Raw genomic sequence first — 22,261 nt, 5'->3', positions numbered from 1 at the left:
ACTTAAACTTTTCATCTTATAAATATTAACTGAAATTATTTGGAAGGTAAGTTCTCAGTCTTTTCAGGGATCTTCATCCCTTGTCTTCAACRCAGTGCTATGATTTACATCCTAGATTTTGTTATATGCATAGTTCAATCCATGTAAGCCAAATCATCTAATCATACTCTTACGTTTTTCTTGTTTTTTAAAAAAGCATCCAACCCATACACAGCAAATGCTGTGAAATGTTTTATTTTACATTACRTAAATAATGTGTAAATAATATGTAAACAATCACTTTACACTAGTGAAGTGATAACAATCATTTAAATATCTACCCTGACAGTTAACATCTCAGTTTGCTTATATCAGTGATGAATACATCAACTTAATAAAATATTCAAGCACAAACAGAACTTCAGATCATTACTTGTTTTACCCCCTTAGGTGAAAACTTACAGCCCACAGCGTATTTTATTTGTGTCCTCATCTGCAGACCCTCAAATGTAAATACTTAGTAGCAGGAGAGCCATGGAAGGTTTCCCAACGAGCTGATGGGACACTTGCTGACAGGCAAAAAGTTTCCACTTTGCTGGGTCATTATATTGTACAACAATTAAAAGTAACAAAGTAACAACAACAATTGAATGCTTTCCAATATTTAGAATACAAGACTGAATTTTCAGAGAATTTTATTTCAGAGTTAACTTTTCCCTGGTTAGATAGAAAAGCATAAATCCTTATAACATTATCTTTGTACTTCCCTGGTCCTATGACCAGGAAGAGACCTTGACCAAGAAGATAAGTAGTTATTCAGAAAATCTACAATTCTATTCCTAGCTGATCCCTGGGCTACTCGAGACCTTCAGTGCCACCTGCAGAAGGGCAGCAGTAACACCAACCTGCTTACAACAGTGTTTGAGTACTCCTGGTACAAATATTTAAGATCTAAATATTACTGTAATACTCAAATACTTAGAGATGAAGCTCATCTAATTACTTACCCCCTACCTGGGAGATAGGCTTAGTTTCCTCTTTAGAGGCTTTGTGCAACTTGGATAAATCATTCCGCATCTGACTAACAAAGTTTAAGGCGACAGCAGTTTTCTACCCCAACACGAAGCCACATGAAGATAAACAAAATTTCCTAATGTAACATATTTCTGTGATACATTACTGAAGACAAATAGATTGTCTCCCTTACTTTGCAATTTTCATTAAATATTTTTAAACAGCAAGGGGTGTGCACAACATAAAGTTATGCTGAAGCAGGATTAAGCCTGTAGATCCTGTGAGGCATCTTTGAATGAATAACAGATGAAGAACAGTTAAATGTCTAAAATTCTGGTTTTACTGAGATTAACAATAAAATTTCCATAAATTTCAGTGAAATCACAACAAACTACTRTATCATTAATGTGCATACTATAACACTTCATTTCTATGTGACATAGTTTTATGTCAGGTATGCTGAGTTTAAGGCAGGATTTTAGGAATGCATGCGAGTGAAAATACTTTCACTGAAGTGCCAACATAAAAACAGATCTATTGTAATGATCAGAAAATCTGCAATTCCACAGAACATCAATTACCTGAAGTTTGTCCATACTCTGTTTTCTAGAGCCTATTAGGTGTATACAATCTATATCAATTATTTTCATTTTGGTGGGAAACTATTAATAAAATACTGTAATACATGAGAGAAAAGTCTTGGAGAGCTGTTTAATTTGCCTTCATAGAATCTGTACAGACAGACTTGCCTGTGGATGGTGAWTATGCCATGGATTTATGTAAGAAGGTTGGTTAATGTTACCAGAAGACATTTCTAGCTTGCCAAGAGAAACAAAGCAAGATAGTGAGGGAACTGGAAACGACAAGTAAAGACTAAGGAACTGCCATTTGTGCAAACATGGGTCTCTTTGTAGCATGGAAACGGAGGAAAAAGGTTCGTCTTGTGTTTGTGCACAAGAGAGCATGGTAGCAGAGGCAGGAAGAAAGAGCAGTTCACGGCCGAGCGGCACCGGYATGAGTGACACCAGCCTGGTGGCTGCTCAGGTGGCTTCTCGCAAGTGCTGGGGCAGCGGAAGCTAGGACCTAAGGAGTTCAGCTCCCGAAAGCCAAAATGAGGTAGCTGATCTAACAGAGCCTGAGGCCATTAGGACAGCTGAGCCTCATTTGGAGTTCAAGGGAGATGATGATGGGGGGGGGAGGAGGAGGAGGAGGAGGAGGCTGCAGCTGCCTCTGCAGGGATAGGGGAGCTGTAGAGACCCTGACTGCAAGCTGTTCTCCAGTGGCGCTTGTTTAATTCTGTTGCAGATTCCCCAAAAGCCAAGAGCACCATTTCAAGACATTAACACCTTAGCATTTCTGCTTTTGAATCTACCTATGAATGTCTGGTTCAATTAGGAAGAATTTTGTTTTCTTCCTCCTAGTGCACGTGGTAGACACCTTGCAGTGAGTGGACCACAGCACYGGCATAAGAGGCACCAGCAACAATAGTAGCATGTTGTTATACACTTTTATTATGTGTTTTAAGAACGATGTTTTTTGACGGCGCAGCAAAGAATCTGGAGGAAAAATAAAGTAATGCCATTTGAAGGGAAGGAAGAAAGGGGAAAGAACATTTCTTTGTAATCAAAATGTGTACCTATCTGCATTAAAATGCAACAGAAAACAATGATTTAATATAACTAAATCAGCATTCATTGTTTAAAATATATATATATATCTCCACATGAAATTATTCCACATTCCTATATGAGGCCATTTGGTTAAAAAAAAAATAGTAGTGCTTTCTGGAGTGAAATTAAGGCAAGTGCTCCCTAGAATCCTTAATATTTGATGTCAGGTGAGCGGGCTCTGGGGGATGTGGGAAAGACGGACAATGTTTAGTGCAATGAGGACTATCTGACAGYGTCCGAGAGAAGATGGAGTTGGACTTGATTGTGGAATTCCTCTCCTCGCTCCCATTCCTATTTTCCTGTTGTCAACACCGACCCATCAGATCTCACCCTCACACCCCCTGCCCTGTACCCAGTCCCACTGCACTCAGCTGTGGGGCTGCTCCAGAGCCTGGAGTGAGCCACTCATTTGAATGAGCCAATACACTCAAATGTTTCTCACTGGCAAGGGCTCTGAACTGGGGGCAAACTGTATCCATACATTCATTAATTGCAGCTCCTTTAGTACAGAGTTTGCTAGATTCCTGGAGACTAGCCACTTGCACATCTTTAAAGCATCATCCCAACCCTTACCTTTCTTTTTACACGCACCACTGAGTATGTTACGTAATTGAAAGCTACCTTTTGTATTCKAATCTTCACAGATGAGGTCTGCAGTCTACTCTTCTTAGCAATCCTTTCAGCTCTGGCTTACACTGGACTGTACAAGGACATGCATATTCTATAACCACATTAYGTAGAGTATATGTATACAGTAAGATTTGCTGTTATATTATCTCTTACTACCCACCAAGGAAGAACCTTTTGGTTTGGTAACAGTCACTCTTCAGGTTTCCCACTTCTTTATCTCACCAACATTGCCTTCCTGGTAAGGCAGGCAATTTTTATTTCACATCCTTAAAACTCTAACTGGAGAAAAGCACAAAATTAAATAAGTGCAAAATGGAAGCAATATAACGCAAAATTTCAGAGAAAACTGATTCTTAGCACTGCATTGCTTAGCTGGGCAGTGAAGGTCACAGGGAAATTCTAATGGCTCTTTCAACCCCAGAAGCTGACCTGACAAGGAAGTCTCATCAGTTCAAGCAAATRATCCTGTCCTGTGCTGTCATCCAGGTTTCAAAAGGTTTATGCAGAAACACGATACTGGATGTTCAAGAAGAAACAGTACCCAGCTTCTTCACAGTGCCAGCAAACTCTGCAATGCTGTAGGCACAGTGAACACTAACCAGTGTAGTGAACTCATTCAAGTAAGAAAAAAATAGGTGAGCGTGGTCCTACACATAGCTAGGAAAGCGGCCCTGGGAAGCGCATTGTTACCCGATAACTCCGTGGAGTAAAACTACGCACTGAGTTGACRACTCAGCTACTGAAAATATAATCAGATCTCTCTGTATACCAGATACCACATATTTGGCCTCCAGGTGGGTCATGACCCTAGAGACTTTAAAGGAGAGGAACTGAACTGGAGGATGCGGGAGGGGGTTAGTGTTGTTGTTATGGCTTAAAGCAATTTCACAATTACCTGATAGTGAATGATGAATCTGATGCAAACAGCCTCCATTAAGTTGGCTCTATCAAGTCCTTACTTTGTGTTTAACCTAATGATGTAATTGTATTCTTCAAAACACAATCTGAGTTCTGATCTGACCTAACCCCGCAGAAAAGTTCCCCTTCAAAGGGAAAGAAAGCAAGTTCCTTGACAAAGGCACTGCTGAGACCAAAACAGCTTCTGTATCTCAAAGGGTCATCTTGGGCAAAGAGACACCAGGCAACTATTTATACTGTAAAATTGTTTGGGAACTTGTTGTTTCAGCTACTTCAAGCATTTTCTATTATTTATCTCATCCCTATTGATGTATTTGGAGTGGGCTTTTTTCCTTCATTTAGGGCATCATTAGGATTTATCATGCACRTGCATACAGCAGAAACGATTACAGCAACAACAACATATATATACACACGCACAAATTAAAAGCATAGACTTCAAAGTCAAAAGTATACATAAATAAGTATATATGAACCATTCATAGGGAGGAGACTTGCAGAGGAGTCAATGCAAGAGTGCAAGACCCATTCTCATCAGACTCCCCYATCTCATAACCTCTGCAAGATTCTCCCATCTCCCCCAAGCCCTTTCAAGATGGTAAGTTTCTCATTTTGTTTTTCTCCCCATGTTAGGGGTATTCAAACCTAATCGTAAAGGAGTTTAGGATCTTATTATTGGAGAGTGACAGATAAGTAATTCACCCACAAAGTCTTCCCAGGAAAAATGCATAATTTGTTCATACTGACTCTATTTATAGTAGAGTTTCCTTTCATTTTTAAGTTTTCCATTTATTTTGAAGAAAATACTGATAAGATCCAACAACATTCAGAATCTAGTCTTTTAGCCCAGTATCATCATTACTGTGTCTGAGTGAGGGAAGGGAAATACCAAGACCACTTATTTTTTCCTGACAAGGTTCCTCCTCTTGTTATTCAATTAATAATGTCTGTATTTGGAGTATTGCATGAGATTACCTGGGGTGTGGACAGTTTCTTGGACAGATAAATTGATCCACCATTCTGCATCTAGTGCTGATGTGTAAAAGGGTAACTGTTTCGCCATGACGTGAAAGAGAAAGCAAACCACATCAGGTGGGGCTAATATGGATGCTGCTGTACTCCCACCAGCATCCTTTCTCCCCTAAGACTATCTCTTTACTCTTCAATGGTATAAACCAGCAGTGATAGAGCACCAAGGCTGAAAAAGAACAACCACCAAGAAACAGAAGATGAAACTCAATCCCATCTCTTTTATTTAAAACTGAAAATGTCTCTTTAGATCTTTCTACATTATTATTTACCAAAAAGTACAAATAAAGAGCTTACAATTGCAATCCAACACAGAATATACTGCAAGATAGTATGTTGCAAGAAGTCAAGTTTTACAAAGCTATAGGTCAGTAGTTGAGGTCAGCATTTGTGTTTACTGCTTAACATTGTACATTTTCCTTCATCTTTTAAATATTTTGACAAAACTCTCCCACAATCTCTAAATGTAATTTGTTACAAGTCTGAAGTTTTAAAGTGTTATTGTAAAGTTAGTGTGGTTAGACTCAAATTACATAAGATGGACAACATTCAGAATTCTTACCCTCAAACTGGAACAAAAAATCATAACAAGATTTCTGTATCTCATATTTTGTGAGGAGAGCTATAGAAAACTTGCATAGACTTTACATTTCTTCAGTTTAAGAGTCCCCACTCAGAAAGCAAATGCGACATTCCAGGTGTTCTGTACTCTTACAACACAATATGAGAAGGGAACTTATAGAATCACTGTACTTGGGATGCTGAATATTCGAGTCATCTCTAGTGAAGACTGAGATGATTTAGGGATTATGCATATGCCAAACTTCATTCAGTGTAATTTCTTCATTAAAGTGCTACAACAAACAGATGAAAGGAAACATTTAACTTCACTACTTAATTTACATGAACTCACCTACAGTGATTACACAGTATGCAAAACTGCGGAGCAATGAGTTCTATGGATAAATAAGGCAATGGTAGAAGAATTTAAGGCAATGTACTGTCTATATGAAAATGGAAAAATACATGAAAAAACTATAAAAAGACTGGAACATTAACGGAGCAAAATTGTATCTGATAACACTTAGAGGGCTACTCAGAATCAAAGAAAATCCTTTGACTAYGGGCTTTACATACATATCTAGTTTTCATGTGCAAAGAATGTCTTATACACAAAAATGCTCATAAACAAATGTGTATGTTGTTACCATGCACATGCACACATACAATAGCCCTTTTACTGTCATTAATTTACTCACAGACATCTGTTCACATAACATCTCACTCCAACAAAAGCAAATACACTACTAAATTATTCCCCCAACCTTCCTGTGGTGGAAAAATGAACGTAATTAAAAACTACAAGTAAACTGTATTTTGTATTTGTAATTAAAAAAAAAGRTATTTTCTATTCTTCCCATTACATTCCTTGATGGTTCAGGGCAAGGTCAGCAGTACAGATTTGTTGACAATGACAGGAAGTCAAACAACAAGAAATTTGACCATAAAAGATATTAAAGAGAGAAGAGTAAAAATTAAATTGCCAGTAATAAAAAAAAAAAAGCAATGCTCAGCAGTAGGCAGCCATGAATGAGAAAATTATACAGCAGAGTATGAGCCTTAAAAGAATAAGCCTACATCCCTCATGACACGGAAGCTTTCAAAAGGTACCKATATTGATTTAACCCATTCTGATTRCTTTTTTTAAAGCCCTTTTAAATGATGTTATGAAATAAGAAGGTAAGTTACTGTGAATGTTTCCTAGGGTTTTTTTAAATTCATTTGAGGAAGGGTGGAAGCTGGAGCAAATCCTCTTAYGCTGCTAGGATCTCTGACAATATACAAAGTAACATTAATATTTTCAACAGCAGTATATTTTCTCTTTTCTCCCAACAGAAAAGCCATCAGAAAGAAAAAAAAGTAATATTACCACCCTACAAATCCAGCTTTTCCTTTTGAATTTTGCTAATGCTGGAAGACTTTAATGTCTTAAAAGTACGTACTCACACTTGGATACTCACACACTGATTGTGGAGGCTGCAGAAATAAATCACTCAAGAGCACTTTTTTCATAACCTCATCCCGGCTCCTTAAAACAAGCATGCTCCTACATTGCTTTCCCCATTTATGTTCTCTCCCCTGAGTCAATAGGGCTATTAACCACGTTATTATTGCCACTGCAATGCAGCTTTGCCAGTAATAACACTTAATTCCAACTCGAGAATCAGGGCATATTTTTGCTATGTAGTTTTGATTCTGCAATTAGTTGCAAACATAAATTAAGATTTACTCACCCAGCAGCTTAGGGTGTTAGTACAATCAGGAAAGGTAAGTGGTCAAATCCCTCCAGCCACCATCAGTCACACACAGACACTACATTTGTTTTATCTGCTAAGCGGTGAATTTAACGACAGTTTGAACAACTGTAACTGCACATAGCGTTTGGCAGCTGAAATATTTTTKTGAGTCTAAATAGGTATCCAAATTCACATATTCAAAATCAGTACTTCTTMCCAAACATAAGACTTCTACTGAAACTTATCTTCATATACTTTTCATATGTAAATGTTCTACTACAAGTTCCTGACTGTAAGTTAACTAACAAATTTATTTAGTAATTACTAAAATATAAAGCTACTTAGAACTATGACAGACAAAATGCATTTATGTAGTTTTGAATTATTAACACTGTGAAATTCATCTTCAGAGATATATYAGCTACCTAATTTAAAGCTGTGGTTTTATGCAGATATAAAGTTATTTTCAGTGGAATACTATCTATTATTACCCTCTTTGGTAAAAACTGTAGGCATATTTCTAAAATTTCCATGACTGGGAAACTCAATGAACAGTCCTGTTACATCTTTTCAAGTAAGAAAAAAAAATTACATATCCACATTTCTCAACAATTGCAATATTGGTAACTATTGCTGTTTATTTTAATGAAGTATGTATTTTTCCTTTGAGGGGCTGATTCTATCCTGACAATGTCAAAGGGAAACTTGCCAGTGGTTATAGAAGAGCAGTATAATGAGATAAAAGTAGAACATAAATGATTGCATCTCAAGCTGCGCTGCTAGTTAAAATTAAAGGAAAGATGATCAAATAAACACGTGACCTGATTACATAGGAGTTGAACATCCACCTGCAAGCTCAAGCATCATTTTAATGTCACATCCATCAATTCTGTGATCAAGCTGCACTTGGGATGCTGAATAGCTTGCCTAACCAAGAATATCAGATGAAGCTAATGATAGCAATGTATTTTTCAACGATGCAGTGCGCTCAACTTGTTAGTAATTATTATTCATTTTTTCCCCTGCATATCCTTTCTCCATACTTCCCATGGTCTGCATTGAGATCTCAATCCTGTTAATATACACTCATCTACTTAGTGCTGTTTACTGTTTTCAGCAAGACCATGCAGTGAGACTATGCACTATGGCTTAGCAGACCATGTGTGTAAACTATTTTAAGTCCTCAGGCTGCAAAAATCTAAGTTTTAAGAATGGAGATTATGCTATTCAGTTGTTGCATGCACAAGCTGGCATTAACATAGGAACATATGCAAACACACTGCTTGACAGACTTTTTTTTTAATTAAGAATACTAATCAAGATGATACTATTTGATACAGAAGCAGCACAAGAAATTCACTACAAAGCTACAGAAAAGAGAAGCTAAAACAATCCATTCCGGCACATACTTCAACATCAGATTGCACAGTATTAAATAAACATTTTTTTGTAAAAATCATCCTAGGTACTCTACATCTGCACTAAGAGACTTCCCCCCCCCCCAACAACACACACACACACACTCTTCTCTTTCTTTCTTTCTCTCTCTCTCTTTTTATTTTTTTTTATTTTTTTATTTTTTTTTTTTTTTTTTTTTTTTTTTTTTGAGGATGTGCTAGCTACTGAGGGAGAGAACAAGATCTTTACTGGCAGGTAATAAATAAATAAAAAAAAACACTGAATCTTGCAGAAATATTACTTATTCTGAAAATTCTTAACTCCAACAGCATGCACTAAATTACACTATTAAAAAAAACTTTCTGAATATTGAACATAAAGGATAGTACAAATTACATTGGCTCTTAAAACTTTCCARAGACAATCCTACCTTTGAAGAATATTCAATCAGTGTTTTAACAAAAAAAATATATAAAATTACCTATCTTATCCGGTGTCTGTTCTGATTTGTGGCAGCTATAACAGACTCAAAATAAAGCACTACAGTAGGATTAGGTAAACTTGGTCCTTTCTTTTGTTGTAGGTAACCTTTTCTCCCTCTCTGTAAAGAGGGCAGAGCTTGGAGATGGGGAGCAAGCAGTTCTCCAAATACGCAACCTGAATATCATTTCGCAATCACTCTTTTACTGGGGTTTTCATCTTGGAAAATGCAAGGTCTCTGCAGCCAGAGCACGGCTGTGATGCAGTACAAATGGGAACAAACTGCATCCAAGAACCTGACAAGCTTTGTTTCCTCATTTCCCTCAACTGCAAAGTGCACAATCCTGCCAAGAGCGCCATCAACTTTTGTTCTTTCCTGTCTCTAAAAAGAATATTAGACAAATCCATAACAGATTTCTAGATTAAAATGTAAAATATAATCAAGGAGTAATAAAGCACGTCTTAAGAAATCAAACACTCTTGGACAAAAGAAAGCTAGCTGGGCTGTTGGCTTCTTCCAAAAGACAACTGTTCGCCTCTTTAAAGCCTTGTCTGAAAACAACATAAGTCTGAAAAAATAGTGCTCGTTGTTTTTATAAGGCTTGTAAATAGTTATCCCTAGAAAATGCATCAACAAATGTAGAAACAAAACCTTCTTCCTTTGGCTAAGAGGTTGTGCCAGAAAGTTTATAAAGTTTATTCAGAGTGCATCCCTTCTTCAGAATTAATCAGAAAAGATTCTTTTCAAAAAGATCAAAATACYGATTTTTTTCTAATCTGAACTCTGAATATGTTTTAAGAAGGAACAGAACAAATCATTTTCTCTCAAACTCGTTTGCAATCTATAGATCAACAAGCACATTTAACAAATTATTCTTCTGYATTCACTATAACAAGCAGTGAAGAGACCAAAAATAAAGTAAGATGCTTTCATAGCTGCTTCTATGAAAAAGACAATGCACTAAGCAAACAAGGAAATCATGTACAGGCCAAAATCATAGCAACCAGCTAAACTTATAATTAATATTAAGTTTAATGATGCATGGATAATTCTTTCTGACTTGCCTCCACTGCCAAGAAATAGTGTCTATGTTGCCATAAAATTTCAATTAAAAAAAAAGAAAAATTCAGCAAGTGTTTCTGATTGAAGTTCATTTCCACTAAAATCTAAGTGCTTCGTAGATTTTTTTCCTTTTCCTTTTATGTAACATGTGTTTATCATGTGTTAAAGCTGACTCTTTACTTTCTCCCCTTCCCAGAATACCACAAATTCTTCTGTAAAATAAACAAAGCTCAGTCAAGAATCTCTGAAATTACCAGAGGCAACTGTTGGAGATCAAATATGCAAATCACAAAAAAGGCCTTCTGCAACATCCAAGCTTTGACTAAAGATGAAATTTTCAACCAACAAGGCAATCAACAGAATAAAACATAAACGGCATGCTTAGGGATCTTTCCAAAAAGTATAAACTGTGACACTCCAGCTACCATTTCTAGATATGGTTTCCTTAGGAATCCTAATAAGTATCTGTAGGAGTCTTTTKGTACACCGACTTAAGTCTGATGAAGAAAAATCCTTACCTAAAAGAGAAATGCAAAACTTCAAAATTACAGATTATTAATCTTTAATAGGAGAAGAAAATAATTTCCTATTTCTAATGTTTATATTTGTTCTGTAACATAGCTCACCGTTGTCTACAGTATCTTGCATAWGGCAGCTCTATCTTGTAAGAAGAGAAAATAATAATACCTTATTTATTGCAGACAGTAGATGTGCTTATCTACCTGCTTTTTAACCAAAAGGAAATGTCTCAATGATGTTTACTAATTGGACTTAATTTACTCACAATAAACATACTAGCAGAGGTAGTCTTGATTCCCAAAGCCGCTGTTACGACTTAGGGAGTCAATAATACAAAAAATTCACAGGTTCTATGCTCTTCTTGAGGGCATACATATAAAACTTCCAGTGAATATTGGCATTTGGCCTGAGAAAAATAGCTCTTACTATATTTTTCTGTGACTCTTGCTACAGTAGAATATAAATAATATGTATAAATTTCTCACTGTGGTCTAAAATTCACTCGACAAGAACTGATAAATACTTTATGTACAGAACAATTTTCTCCAGTAGATGAGGAAAAAAACCCTTAAAAATCCACATATCCCTAKCTTATATATTTTAAATAAATAAATTATAGGATTACAAACAAAATTAAGTATTCTAGCTCAAATACATATTTCTCCAATCAAGCAGTTTAACTATATAGCTTATTTTAAATATCCCTTAATTCCATATAGATACAYGTATAAGATGTGATATTCAGATTTATAGACATAAAGTTATAAACAAGACACAAAGATGTCTCATGTAGTTTCTATGGCAAAAATCAGTCCAATTCATTGATAAATAAAGGGTCTTAATTCTTTCTTCTTTTATTACTGCCTTATTGCAAAAGAATTAAGCTGAAGGAGGTAACAGCCTGGAAAGTCAAAGTTAAGGCCTGACCTTCCATGTCTATCTAACCTATCTGTCAGCTCCCTTGTGTCTCCCCCAAACACACATGCTATCATTTCCTGATGAGTTTAGAACGGGTTAATCAGGAGAATTTCAAGATATGTCACTTCTGTAGCAATCTGAGTGCTATACAAACATCTTCTGTGTTCAGTAGATGATTTGTATTTTAATAAGTTTATCCATTTCCAGCTTATGATTAAAGGCACATATCTAAAGAGTTTAAATTGAAGCTCTTTGGAGACTTTTATTTTTGCAAAAAAGTTTGTTTAAAAATAGGCAGATAAAGCAAAAAAAGAATTGTCTGTCAACTTTTTCGCTCRTTATTTTTTCATTGAAAATTATGCTGTTTATTCCCACTACGCTCTTTTTAAGGCGCTCTTTAAAAGAACGCAATGAAACACTAGGTTAGTTACTATAAAAATGCTACCACCCTTGGCTCTAAAGTATCTTCTTCTTCTTAATGTGACAAGCACCGGTWGCCTAAGGCCACAGGGCCAAAGAGTCTGGGACCCTGGGTTGCATCCTGCAGCAACTTCCCCCCCCCCCCAAAGAAAAACAAAAACCACTGAATCTTTTCTGCCACATTCCCAGTCCTCTCCCCGTGACTTCTTGTGAAGACAGCCTTTATTACATTTCCTTTCTTATTTACATGGTCTTGGCTCTGACATTGATTTCTTATCTATGACAAATGTTAAGAGTTAATCTGTGGCTCTAAAGAAAGATAATGCTAAACTAATTATAGGCATCAATTACTCAAAAAACCTTTAAAAATTTATGTAAGCATTACAGTAAGAGCAGCAAAAACTGCTCAAGACCAGCAGAAAACATTTTTTTCCAACCATTAACAAGCAAGCATTAGCAGATTAAAAGAAGCTATAATTCAGACAAGGCAGATTTCTGATAATCTAAAGAGAGTTTATCAGGAAATAGAGTAACTGGGCTAGCGCATCTCCCTAAGGGATGAAGTCTTTTAAGGGGTTTGTTTGTTTGGTTTTTACTTTTTCAAGTATTTTGTTCATGCTCTCATTTTTTTTTTTCCACCTTATCAAAGGTGAAAGTTCAGAAATCTTTCTGGATACAGAACGATTAAAATGATAAACATTTGGGATACCAAAGTACACTTCTACTCTAACCGTCCTTTCAGACCTGCATTGACTGCACTATAATAGCTGCCAACATTTGGTAAGGATTAGCCTTTCACTGAGACAAAAGGAGGCATTCCTGCGCTAAATCAGCACTTTTTGCCATCAGACTCATAAAACCTTTTCACAACACAAGATTTTCAAGAGAATCCTTTAAGGTTTTAGGATGCTGCTCCTTTTACTAAGTAACAAAATACACCCCAGGGTGTCTCACGGACCGCGCTCGGCTGTCCTTTGACCTCCGCAATTGTTTTGCCTCACTTCAGGGCCGCAGAACCAGCCTCCCCCCTCCGGCAGGCTCATGTGGCTTCCTCCGAGCACCTGGCGGAGCAAAACGCCAGAGGTTCCCCCGCTCTTCCAGGCTTCCACTATGTTCCAGATGTTGCCAGCTAAAACGCTCCAGCGGCCCCGCTTCGGCGAGCCCCGAGTAGCGCTCGGAGCCTGCACTGTGGCAATGACCCCCTTGCGCTGCTGGGCCTCCGCGCTGCCCTTGCCCCAGGGATACAACAGGTCATAAAACAGGAATAGCTCTTCAGCCTCCTGGGCACACTGGCCGCTTAAATGCGGCAAGAAACCACGCGAGCCCAATATTCTGCACCGTGACAGGCCTCCCCCACCTACAAAGTCAGAGGAACACTTGCAGGAATCTCAGTGTGAAGCACAAATCCTTCTTACATCCATCTTCCATTTGTTTTAAACCCTTTGAGAGAACAAACAAACATCGACCCATCAAGCGCATAAAACATATTTAACTAGTAGTTTAGGTATTTGCACYACTTCTAGGCAATACATCAAAAGAAAATTGTTAAGTCATTAAATAACGGAGTTGACCTAATTGTGCAYATGCAAAGAAACAACAGAAGTATAGATCAATTCTCTTCAGTGARGTTTTTTAAATTATATGATCTAGACTTCCAAGATTTTTGGAGAATGTAGAATAGGCAGGTAACCAAAGCAAAAATAAASCTTATTTACAGTCCACAGTGTTCTTAAAATGCAATCAATAGAAATGAAAACACAGACGTTGAACAGAAACATACCATGTATTCTCTGCTAGGAAGRGCAAGTACAGTACCTTCTCAGACTCCTTTTAACCTGTCTGAAATGCAGTCATGATTAAGGGATGCAGCTAAGTGTTTGTGAAGCCTTGCTGCTAAGTTGCTAAAGCTCTTGAACACCTGAAAAATAAGAAGGAAGAAACAAGTTAAATGACTCACAGCAGCATATAGTTCAAAAGCCAACAAAACCTGCCTATCAAAATCTGAACCAGAGCAGGGCCACACAGTGGGCTCAGATCACTCCTGTCTCTAATACATTTATTTAAGGTTCCTAAAGTATTTTCGTTTCTGTGTGCAAACTGACTAGGAATTTTTAAAATTCCGAGTTCAAGCTGCATTGCATTTCCTCTATATTCTACCAGAAGAAAAGTAGAAGTTTGTTACAGTATCTGTAAGTTTTTGGTAGTGAAGAAGATGGATGAAGTATTAGGAATTCAGTACATCAATATGAGAAAATTATTCAGAACAGAAGCACCAAAACCTAATGATAATGTAGAAATAATTATTCTACTACCAGATTAAAAATAAAACTAAATGGGGGAGTGGATATCTGCTTTAAACTAGAGATTAGTGTTCAGAATGAAGTCAGGATTTGCTCTCCAATCTGACATCTCATAAAAGAATTTTAGTGAAAACACTTGTAATAGAAATCAAGCTCATAAAAGAGAACGTACTTGAACTGCCCAAAAGAATGACAACACTGTAGTAAGTAGCAAGCAGAGCAGCAAAGCAGCAACTTTTAAAATATTTAGGCCGTATGAAACAGTAATCAACATCAGTAAAGGYTTTCACTTATCATCGACCGAACTTTGACAAGATTTTCTTAGGCATACAACCTAGTTCATTTTCTTAAAAGAAATGGGTAACATTTTGGCAAAAAAATTGAAGGAATTCTCCCTATTAATCACAAATGGGATTTTAGGCTTAAAGCTGGTACCCCAGTTTTGGCCCTCTTGGCAAAAGCAGACCATGCCTGTTTCAGAAATACATCCGTTGTTCAAATCCAGATTTTAAAACTAAAAGCAGTATAGCTTTAAGCTTTTTCCTCCTCCCAGCTTTAAATACAGTCAATTTAAGGAAGTAATTATAACCCTTACCACTTAATAGGAAAAGGCTTTGATTTAGGATTTGTGTGTTATGAGGAAAGCCATTTAAACAACTCTATTCCCAGGGACCACTGATGTTACCCTGAGCTACGCATCCCTGCCATGCTACTAACAGTAAATCTATCACAGATGGTCAACAAGGTTAACACATGCTGCTTCTGACCAAACTGTAAGGCTCTGCAAAGGCTTTAATGATTTCAGAACGTCAGTAATCCAATTCCTACAGCTCCCGGGTCTGAAATTGCTATTTTTCGGACACGTGCTGAACATTTCACCTGCTAGTAATGACATTTTTGTATTTTCTTCTAATTACACTCAAAGCTAAGACCTTTGGCCCTAGGCCACAGACCTCTATTCAGACTGCACACATTCTCTTAAACGCCCTGATCCTTTGTTGTCACTCTTAGTCTTTCATCTATTATTTACATCCATTGAGAAGAGAGATACTCTACCATTTGTGAAGCTTTAAAGCTTCTAATCATCTTAATTTCTTCGCCTTTCAGCCAGTGCTTCCCTTCATGGGCCAATGCCAACAGTGTGACAAAATAATTTTTCAAGTCAAGATCCTCCTGGACCCTTCCCAAACCTTGACACGTACTGGGCTTGTCTGTAAGTGTCTTGTTCCTTTCTGGCTGCCTTTGCAAATCAGACCTTAGCTCAGTTTTGGGGCGCATGGGGTTGTTTTTAGTAATTTTGGATGAGATTTTTTGGTTTTGAGGTTATGAGYGGTTTTTTTTGTTTTGTTTTTTTCAACACACCTATTTTTTCCACTAAAACGTCTAGTTCAATTAGTCCAGGTAAGTCAGAGAGATACTGCCCTACATCTTCCCTGTTTTAAAMACATAAAGCACGCTTTGAAATAAACACTTAAGAATTTTAAGAGTTCACTGAATTCCCAAAAGCAAAACTACCAGTATGCTAAATTTTGATTTCAAACCTTTACAAAACCACCCAGTACTGGAAGATTTTCCACAATAATCAAGAAACACAAAACATCAGAAACTCTTTTTCTGATTATTGGTTGTGTTAGTTTGTCCTAGCCTTACACCACAGTATAACAAGAGTAAAATTTCTTTTGCTCTTTTTGGATAACATCCTYCTGGTCCTCTCCTGTTTGCAAATGAAATACAAAAGCAAATCAACAGCATTTTTACCAAGACACAAAAGGCCTCCTCAGAAAACAAAAGCCACCAATCTTAGTTTCCAAGACGTGGGATATGATAACATGTGATCCATCTTGGCTCTTTCTTCCACTATTGCCTGGCTTACTTTTGATTTCTAACAGTGTTTCCTTGTTGTCTGACCCCTCTGAAGACCCCAACCCCCTTGTCCTTTCTTATTTTCACCATTTGCTTCAACCAGCAGTTCACTCGAGACTCATCCATCTTACAATGCCTAAAGTGACAGATGCTCTTACGAATGACCATGCTGCTGAGTGAACAAAAGATAACATCACCTCTACGAACTCGGGGAGAAATACAACTCCAGCCCTAAGACAGGGCTGTCCTGACGGACACAGCACCATAAACCTCTCTCAAGTGAAAAAAAGAAAAACAATTGCAAAGAAAAGGAATCTGACACAATCAAAGGCTGAAGAGAGTACTCTTTTTGTTGTAGCTGCAGTTGGTGGTGTTGATGGTCTTTACTTGTTTTTCTTTTTCTTTAACACCCCATGGAAGAATTTTTTTTAGAATTTACTTATAATAAAGTAAATGGGCATAGACAGAATGGAAATATTTCATGCACTCTCTCAAAAATCCTACAGAATTTAACAGAGAAAGACGACACTTCTAACACTTTAAACACCATGTTACACAAGTCCTTAGCCAAAATTTAACCATTACTTCATTAAAATCAACACACCCTACAGACCAGTTGCTCAGTTAATTTTTAGAGGGATCTATAATTATAATACAAACACATGTACTTGATGAATAAACAGTGTAACTGCAGTAAGACTATTTTAATGTCACAGGTGCTTGATAAATCTGTAATTTGCAAATAACAGCTCCACAGTGTTTTGGCATTTTAGCACACACCATTTAAAATAGTTTTTAAAAGTGAGTGRTAAGTTTTCCAACTAAAACCCACATACCATTCTATGGAACAAAGATCTACATCCTATACTTAAGACTGAAGCAAAAGCTTCTGACTCAAAATGTGCCCAGAACTCCTTACCCAATCTGCAGAATGGGACATCTTGGAGACAGAGAAGGAGTTCTGGGTCATACTATAAATCTTTTTAAGTAACAAATAAAAGGTCATATTAACATCTCTCAGCAACATACTAGCAAAAGCAAYGCCACAAATGCTGGAAAACCTTTCTCAGCAGTAAAAAAAAGAAAGAAAAAAAAAAGGAGGGGGGGAGGGCAAGAAGCCTGCATGCAAAGATATCCCTTCTCTCAGCACAGTTTCAGGCTCTCAGGTTCAGTTTTCAAACACTACAGTAGGCAATGACTGCTTCCTGTATGTCAGATTGACAGCATGCGAGCTAGAGACACAGAACAAAGACCAAGATGGAGGGGCCTATTAACCTAACATCATCTRCTCAACATGGTGAGTTCTCTCAGACATTATATGTGTGTCTTCACCATATTTTTAATTGTTCTGCAACTGGTGTCTCAACACACCAGCTACAGAGAGAAACAATAAAATCAGAAAGTTGAAGCCAGGAGCACCTCCATAAATCTCATGTTCTTTTACAAAGTGATATGTGCCAGACATTGTGCAATGTTTAGTGTTTTTTTTAAAAAAAAAAAAAAAAAAAAAAAAAAAAAAAAAAAANCTTTAATCAGAAAAAGAGATCCAGTAGTTTAGAGAATCAGTAACACCAGAAACCACTATAATAATGCCTCGAGTAAAAAGGAAAGAAAGATGTTACAATTTCAGGTTCTTGTCCTGATCTGGAATCTCTTTATCGCACTCTTATTACCAACCTGTATCTACAGCTTTRTAGTTTGAGAAGTAGGCTACAAGTACACAATCTTTAACACAGTTGATTTTCCYGTAGCATGCCATACAATACCATTTTGAATATCCAATCTAAATTAATAAATAGTCAAGTTTGGGCCTTCCTGCAGAAGAACCAGGCTCCATCCRTTGGGGATCCCCACTCTGGGCTCCATGCAACTTTCAGATCCTTCATAATGTCCCATTTTCCAATTTAATTGGGGAAAATACTTGCATGAAGGAAAGTCAACAGAGGATAATTACTGGTACGCTACTGGAAAGAGATGTACGTGGAGAAGACTGCTTTCCACCTCGCTTCCCAGCCAGCTTAGTCCATGTAGCTCTGGAACGCCAGTCCTACGGAAGCAGCAGGGCTCAAGGCATGTCACWGCTCCCAGGAAGCAAAGCAAGAAGAAAACTGAGTTTGGGGGTTTTTACAAACACCTTCTGACATGACCTTTGAATCCAGTTTGGGCAACTATCTCAATTTTATCTTAAGTCTCATAATATCTGAGTTAATGTTTTGAAGCTCCTTCCAAACTGATCAAATCAAGTGAAGTTCGCAGTTAACATCCTCACAGAAAAATTCTGAAATTAAATAATGCTTTCATCTAAAATACTTGGAGAGCTTCACATCAGATACTGACTAAAGTAGTAAAATATAACCTGCCYTATAAAATCTTTACTCAAATGGATACTTCATCATAAAGACAATCCTTACATGTTGCATTTCCAAATATTTATCACAGTAGAGAGAAGTGTTTATAGTTAGTATGCAATCCATCTTGTGCATGCTGCTGGCTTTAACCAAGTGAAAAAGAGTGAGGTAAAAGGTCAGAACTACTAGAAAGAGACCTGAATAAAACCTCTGACACTAAAGATTTTGCCAGAAGGGACAAGGTGTAAAACAGCCTCTTGGAATTCAACTCCCTACACACAAATCAGGCCAAGGATGTGGATCAAAACAAGGATGTAGATGAACAGTAACAAAATTATTTAAGTTACAGTATTTAGTAACACTAGACAGCTTTGAAAAAGACTCTCATTTCATGAAAATAACATTTTTAAATTCAAAATGAATATTTTCAACTGCACACACATTCCCATACTTTTTATTCTAACACAAGCAATTTTAACACGGAAAAACTGAAATCCTGTTATCATACTTACAGGTAACTTTTGTCATTACTATTCAAGGTCATGTTTCAGTGTCAATAACTTAAATGACAGCTCCATTAATGCAAGTCTTATTGAGGAAGGTTTCAAAAAAAACCTGATTAAATTAACTACTTTTAAACACAATAGGATCAATATGTGTGCAGAGAATGTACACCCCCATAGCAAGTTCTGCTTGCTTGATTGATCAAAAACAAAAAAAATTCTGTGGCCTTCCAGATCTCAGCTGGTGCCAGAAATCCACATAGAAAAAAAAAAATCCATCTAAATGAAACTCTGAAAAGGTTTACCCTTCACCAGTCTATTTGCACTTCAAAAACTCCTTAAGTCCTTCAGCTAAACCCCAGGGTTGAACCATTTCAAAAATGAGAGGGGGACGGCCATGATTTATCTTCCTTCTGTGCTCTGGACAGAGCTGTAAAGTCTGCCAGCTTGTACACACGTTACAGGCTCCTCTTCTGAAGCCTTGGATATTTACCATTTTTAGAAATAACTGCCGAATTCTTCACTGTTATTTACCTCCTTCAGTCAGATGCAAGTACAACTTACAAAGCCAAATTTTGATTTCTGCTTGCTGGCACTCAAGGTCACAAAGTTGAGTCAGCAGAATAGCCAAGCATCAGAGACCATAATTTTAAATATTTTTTTTTAAATAGTGGGCCTTATTCACACCTGTGAGTATCAGCTATCGCCTTACTGAAACCAGGAGAGTTGTGCTGAGAGAATTCTTGCTTTAAAAAAAAAAATCTAGATCTAAACCTGTCCCTTATATTTACTGGTATCAAACACATTTCTAGCAATAAGCACAAAATAATTTTCCTTTGGTACCTAATCAATGTCATGCAGTAGTCATTTTTCAGTCCTCTGTACATCAAGATACATTACCAATAGAAGGAAAATGGAGATTTCATGGGTCACAAACCTCTGGGTCACAAGAACCTTCCATGCTATTGTCAGCCTAATAAGACTCAGTYGATATACTCTTACTTTGTATGCCCATTACTAGAAAACTCTGTATCTGATTTTTTTCACGTTTTGCTATAGTAGAAATTCCAGCTCAACATTACTGCAATTCTCTGAACAGAAATTAATTCCCCAATATTCAGTTAACATGTTAAAAACATTAATGCACACACACTTATGTATAAATTAAAAATAAATCCCCTCCAAAGATCATAGATGAATCCTATAGCATCAACACTGCAGAATGGCATAAAGAGAGGGCACTGAAGCATGCCTATGTAGTTCAATTTTGCTAAAAACAACAACAACAACAACAAAAAAAACTGTTCTGAAGACCCAGCGCTATAAACACTGCACCTGTAACATGACTCTTAYCAATCTGAATTCTTTCAGTTTGGACAAATAGACTTCGTCTTGAGGTAAACAACAACAATAGATTCAATACTATCTAGTTTTGCATGAAAAAAAGCCATTTGTTTCCATAGTACTTTCCAGGTTTTATTTTTTATCAGAGATCCACTATCCACACAAACAGTTGAAAAAAATAATAGGTAGAGATAACAAGATCATGCCACTGTCAGTCAAGTCTTTAATCAGGCTGGTGGGAAGTTTTTAAAACCATTGACATTGTGCTTGCTTTTGTGTAAGCCAAATGTTGGCTGTAACGAAACTGTAGGCCTAATCTGAAGGAAAAAAAAAAAAAAAAAAAAAAAAAAAAAAAACACATACACACACAACTAATCACTCTATTAGTTCCCACTCAAATTAACAAGGATACTTAAATAAGGGGAGTTGTGGATATAACAAGAATGGCATCTTACTCAGCATTTGCCATTCTTCCCAACTTATCTCTAAGTCTGAAAGTCTCCTCTGTTTTAGGAAAAGAATAAAATGTTTTGAGTATATATTGTCTTTTAAGTGCATATATATTCACATAGAAAAAAAATCCAATATAACTACAGATCCATGTGCTTTTGCCAGATCTGTAATAGAATATTTACTTGACTATGTTCAAAATGGTTCAAAATGATAAGACTGCATCAGGAGTGTATCTAAACTTACATTTACTTTTAATGTAACTTGCAAAAATTTATGATTCCAGATACAGCCTAATTAAACACTTCAGTATCCCTACATGCTCCATTTATTTCATTTAAATATTGAATTTTATTGTAGAATTTTCCCAGTGGAAGATAGATTCATCTCTCCCCATTACATGCAGAAATATCAAGAACAATTTTTGTGTGCTACTTACTGTATTAAAGAAGTTTGGAGTATTTGCATAGTCACATATTTTTCTGTGTTTATAAATCTGGGGCAGGGGGGGATGCACAGCCTGATCAGTAGGATTTGGTACTTCTATTTAAAACTAACAACCCACAGCCAGTTAAAAAACTTAACTCCAAGTAGAGAGGAGAAAAACTCCATAAAAACCAAAGACATCATGGTCTGTTTTCCAAAAAAAGTTGGAAAAACAAAACGTAAACAAGGAATACCCCATGGATTCATTAGCAACCAGGGTGGCAGGCCTTAGTCTAATTCCCTTATAAAAGCTCATGACTACCTGCAGAGCCTGGGAGTGCAAATCACATTAGTGGAGACACCAGATGACCGAAGAAAGCATTTGAGGCCTGGTAAAACCAGTAAACAAAAGGCAGCATTCCAGCTGAATGCCACTGCTAGAGTCAGCATTGTAAGATGCTCAGATCCGATAACCCAAAAGCAGATTAGCTGCAGGCAACAAAAGAGTAAAATGAGAAACAAAGGGGTCATTTTGACACATGAAGAAATCATTTCCATTAAGCCATCTTGAGTTTACTGTGCAGTTATAAAAACTGCTCCTCCTTGAAGCGACATTTCAAGCAATGAAGCTGTGACAGTGCAGAGACTTAGTCAAGCTCCTGAAATAAGGCATTCCTGACTGCAGCATAATT

The 22,261-nt window shown here is 36.9% G+C and overlaps 1 protein-coding gene across 2 annotated transcripts in view; it reads right to left on the bottom strand.

The window, feature by feature from the left end:
• Window positions 1–22,261, bottom strand: part of GREB1L (GREB1 like retinoic acid receptor coactivator) — a 141,525-nt gene that overhangs the window by 65,717 nt on the left and 53,547 nt on the right. The window contains exon 2 of one of the 2 annotated variants that reach the window (XM_085319314.1): window positions 14,151–14,253. Coding sequence is in view for 1 of the 2 variants with exons in the window: in XM_085319315.1 (XP_085175441.1) it covers window positions 14,116–14,118 (3 nt within the window). In the remaining variant the exon portion in view is untranslated. Of the gene's footprint in view, window positions 1–14,115; window positions 14,125–14,150; window positions 14,254–22,261 lie in introns of those variants that run through there. The other variant, XM_085319315.1, reaches the window with a different exon arrangement.

Source organism: Rhea americana, unplaced genomic scaffold (genome assembly GCF_003343005.1).
Source record: "Rhea americana isolate MKP2758 unplaced genomic scaffold, rheAme1 scaffold_58, whole genome shotgun sequence".
Classification (NCBI taxonomy): domain Eukaryota; kingdom Metazoa; phylum Chordata; class Aves; order Rheiformes; family Rheidae; genus Rhea; species Rhea americana.
This window is presented reverse-complemented; position numbering and strand designations above follow the sequence as displayed.